Raw genomic sequence first — 4,033 nt, forward strand, 5'->3', positions numbered from 1 at the left:
AGCGAGGGCGGCCCAGCTGGAGGGGAGGTCTGCCCCCACGGCCGATGAGTCAGGTGTGAGGCCAGCGTGAGCATCTGGACTAATTTGTCCCGAGCTGCAGGCTTCCTGCCACTTCCTCCCCTCCCGCCCTTATTTGGAGCCCCTGACAGCTGAGCAGAAAACCAACCGGGGGAGCTGGGCGCCGGCCAACCGTCACCCTCTGCCTCCCTGCGTGGGTCCCGTTGCTGAGGAGAAAGAAGCCCCAGGCATCGCTGTAAGATAACCAAGGACTCTTTTTTGCTCTTCTCACACCTTTGAAGTGGGAACCTCTTGAGGCAAATCAACAAGAATGTGGCTCTTGCCGCTGAGGGTCCGGGGCTGTTGGGCTGCTCAAGGTGGAGGGGTAGTGACAGGCTCTGCGGGCCTGATAGCTTTAAAAGGCCATCTTCTGCTGCTCCTCATTCAGCTGCTTTATCGCTGCAAGTGACAGAATGGGGAGGGTTCCGTCCCTCTTGTGCTCTTGGAGAGCCGGGGGGCTATAAAAAGAGGAGGCGCAGGGCAGCTGGGAGACAGAGGCAGACGGAGGCTGAGAGAGGGAGGCGAGAGGACAGGGGAGCAGCAAGCACCGGGCCACTCCTCGAGCGACGCCAGCATGGGCTCCCCCATCGCCGCAAGCTTCCTCCTCTTCCTGGCAGTTCAGCTCCTGGGGCAGACGGGCGCTAACCCCGTGTATGGCTCTGTGTCCAACGCAGACCTGCTGGATTTCAAGGTAGGGCCAGAACAGGGGCCACAGTGTGGGGCCAGGGGGCCTTGTGACGCTGTGCCGGTCAGTGAGACCTCTCCCTTTCCCTGTGTGTTCCTTTTGTAAAGAACTTGCTGGACCGCTTGGAGGACAAGATGCCTTTAGAAGATGAAGCCGAGTCTCCCCAAGCCCTGAGTGAGCAGAATGCGGAAGCTGGGGCAGCTCTCAGCCCCCTGCCTGAGGTGCCTCCCTGGACGGGGGAGGTCAGCCCAGCCCAGAGAGATGGGGGTGCCCTTGGGCGCAGCCCCTGGGACTCCTCCGATAGATCTGCCCTCCTGAAGAGCAAGCTGAGAGCCCTGCTTGCTGCCCCTCGGAGCCTGCGGAGGTCCAGCTGCTTCGGAGGCAGGATGGATAGGATTGGAGCCCAGAGCGGACTGGGCTGCAACAGCTTCCGGGTAAGAGATGCTGGGGATGGATACAGGATGGGGAGGAAGTTAGTTGTGGTTTCACCCTGTCAAAAAGTCCGGCCAGGGCATGCCTCCTGCAGTAGAGACCAGGGTGGAAGCTTACTTCCTTTGAAATGCTTGCCCCAACTTGGGGCAATGACCTCATCCTCAGCTACAGGCTGCCAAGGATACTCTAAGGGAAAAAAAAGGTACTGCCATGAACACTGGGAACTTAAAATGTTCATGGGGCCAAATCACCTTCATCCTGCTGATCGGTAGTTCATGTTTCTCCCCAGAATTGCCAGATCCCAAAGGATGAAATGATCATGACCAGGTTGGGGTGCTTGGGTGGCTCAGTAGGTTGAGCGCCCGACTCTTGATTTCCGCTTGGGTCATGCTCTCATGGGTTGTGGGATCGAGCTCCAGGTGGGGCTCCAGCCCCATGTCCATCTCCATGCTTGGCGGGGAGTCTGTTTGAGATTTCTCCCCCTGCCCCTCCCCTCACGCACACATGGATGTGCTGGTGCTCTTCTCTTTCTCTCAAATAAATAAATCTTAAAAAGAAAAAAAGCAAGCAAGCAAGCAAGCAAGCCATCGGGGTTGACTTCTAACTTTTACCGAGCAACTTGTGCACCCATTCGTGAAACTCCTGGCGTTGTCAGGCTGGGGTGGGGGGTGCTGGTGGGAAGTGAACACAGTCCTGTGAGATTGACCTTTCCAAAAGAGCCAGGTCACCAAGTCAAACTTGTGTCTGTTCTCTTTGTAGTACTGAAGATAATGGCCAGGGAGGAAAAGGAGGCCCTGGCCCGGGGGCAGACTCTGAGAGACCCTCGTCCCTTGGGGTCTCTCACTCAACTTTGTCCCAGCTCATTGCCATCAAGTTGAGCCGTGACGAGCACCGAGACCGTATTCAAGCTGCAGCCTCTTGGCGATGTTTCTCACGTTCTATGCTAAACGTAGATAACTTGGCTGAATTGTGGCTTTCCCACCCCTCCCACCCCACGCGTTAACAGTTTAGCATAGACACTCACCTGTTACTGAAAGGGGTTTGAAAACCAATAAACTTCAGCACCACGGACAGCAGCCAAGTCTGGGTTGGCGTGGTTGGCGTGCGGGTGGCGTGGTTGGCGTGGTCTTTCTTCTCCCAGTCTGAGGACCCGGTTACCTTTTGCCAGAGAGGAGAGCGCTCAGTTTCTTTCTTCTTCCTTTTAAACACAGTACGCTCTATTTCGGGGAGCAGTTTCAGGTTCGCTGCCAAATTAAGCAGAAAGTACAGAGGTCTCCCACAACCGCCTGCTGCACACACGCAGGGCCTCCCTCCCGCACGGCCAGAGCCGTGCCCTTGCTACACACCATGACTCTACACCAGCACATTCTTACCACCCGGAGCCCACACTTGACATTAGGGTCAAGCCTTGGTGTTGAGCATTCTGTGGGTTTGGACAACTTTTTTTCTCCTTTCATTCCCTCCCCAGCCCTCACCCCCAGCTTTTTCCTTGGTTGGAGGTGTGGGTGGGGCTCAAATTGCAGTTCACAATCTTGTTTCTTCACTCTGGCCTCATCACAGATCCCGAAAATGCCCCAGGAGATGGACGGAGAGGGCACTTATTTTTCAGATTTTGCTCACACTCGGGGCACTTATTTATTGAAGAGGAAACTTAACAAACATCTGGACTTTTTTCATGGTGGCGTCAAATGTCGCTTGTACTCCATGGACAATTTTTTGTACGACCAAGTTCTTTTTTTTTTTTTTCCAGAGACATATTTATAAAGTGAGGACACTAATGAAATGTTTTTCTTTCTTTTTTTTTTTTTAAGATTTTATTTATTCATGAGAGACATAGAGAGACAGGTAGAGGGAGAAGCAGGCTCCATGCCTGACGTGGGGCTCGATCCCGGGTCTCCAGGATCATGCCCCGGGCTGAAGGCGGCGCTAAACCGCTGAGCCACCCGGGCTGCCCACAAAATGTTTTCTGATGCATTTTGAGAGAGTTCATGGCTGCGGCTGAGTGAGTTGCACTTGAAGGTTTAGGAAGAGTAGTCACCGTGTTTGGGTTTGAGAGCTGAGCAAGGTGTAAAGAAACGTTTGCTTTGTTGACCAATGGCATGTTTGCGTGCCTTTTGCGTAGTAACACATAATTAAAAAGTAGCCACCAGCTTGCTCTAATTCAGGTCCCAGGTGCCTCGGCTGAGGGGGAGGCACTGGGGAAGACACCATTTCTTTGTATCTGCTTCTGAAAAGCAGAGAATACCGGCCACCAAGTTAATCTGTTTTCCCTCCCTGCACGTCCCCCTCTCCACAGCAGAATCTAGGACATTCCTCCAACCGCCCTCCCCCACCCGACGCATTCACTTCTCCAGCCCTCATTCATCCTGTCCCTTCCTCTTGTAATGCCATTTATCCAGGGTTCCCGGGAACATTCTACACATTCAAGGCCCGTGGAGAATGCCACGTTGTCCCTGAAGCCTTCCCTGATACCACGTGCCTGGCACGAATTGAGCTCTGCCCCAGCAGCATTTTCCATATAACAGTTATAATACAACACAACTTGCCTGGGTTTGCCATCGCGTCTGTGCCTCTGGATTGCAAACTCCCTGAAGGCAAATGCCTGTTCAGAGCCACTGCGGCGCACGGCGTAGCCCGAGCTCTGTAAACGTCGCTGGAGATGTCTTGGTCTTGAGCAGAAATTAGGAAAAGGGGGAATAAAGTATTAATTCACTCTTTGCAGGAGGGAGGCCGCAAGTGAATTGACGGATAGGGAGTGGAGGTGGGGAAAGACCTCTGATCTACTTCCTTTTTTTAAAAAAATATTTTATTTATTCATGAGATAGAAGAGAGAGGCAGAGACACAGGCAGAAGGAGAAG

The 4,033-nt window shown here is 53.5% G+C and overlaps 1 protein-coding gene across 1 annotated transcript; it reads left to right on the plus strand.

Annotated features, from left to right (window-relative positions):
• The first annotated feature begins 444 nt into the window (after positions 1 to 444).
• Positions 445 to 2,250, plus strand: NPPA (natriuretic peptide A). The gene is made up of 3 exons (XM_072828390.1): positions 445 to 748; positions 850 to 1,176; positions 1,934 to 2,250. The coding sequence occupies exons 1-3, from the start codon at positions 632 to 634 to the stop codon at positions 1,937 to 1,939; spliced, it is 450 nt and encodes a 149-aa protein (XP_072684491.1). The 5' UTR covers positions 445 to 631; the 3' UTR covers positions 1,940 to 2,250.
• The last annotated feature ends 1,783 nt before the right edge of the window (positions 2,251 to 4,033 follow it).

This window comes from Canis lupus, chromosome 5 (assembly GCF_048164855.1).
Source record: "Canis lupus baileyi chromosome 5, mCanLup2.hap1, whole genome shotgun sequence".
Classification (NCBI taxonomy): domain Eukaryota; kingdom Metazoa; phylum Chordata; class Mammalia; order Carnivora; family Canidae; genus Canis; species Canis lupus.

What these genes read in the sequence shown, in the direction of transcription:
- NPPA (XM_072828390.1), top strand. Translation starts at nt 632, where the DNA reads ATGGGCTCCCCCATCGCCGCAAGCTTCCTCCTCTTCCTGGCAGTTCAG. An exon ending in CAGACCTGCTGGATTTCAAG is followed by an intron (nt 749 to 849) that starts GTAGGGCCAGAA and finishes CCTTTTGTAAAG; the next exon opens with AACTTGCTGGACCGCTTGGA.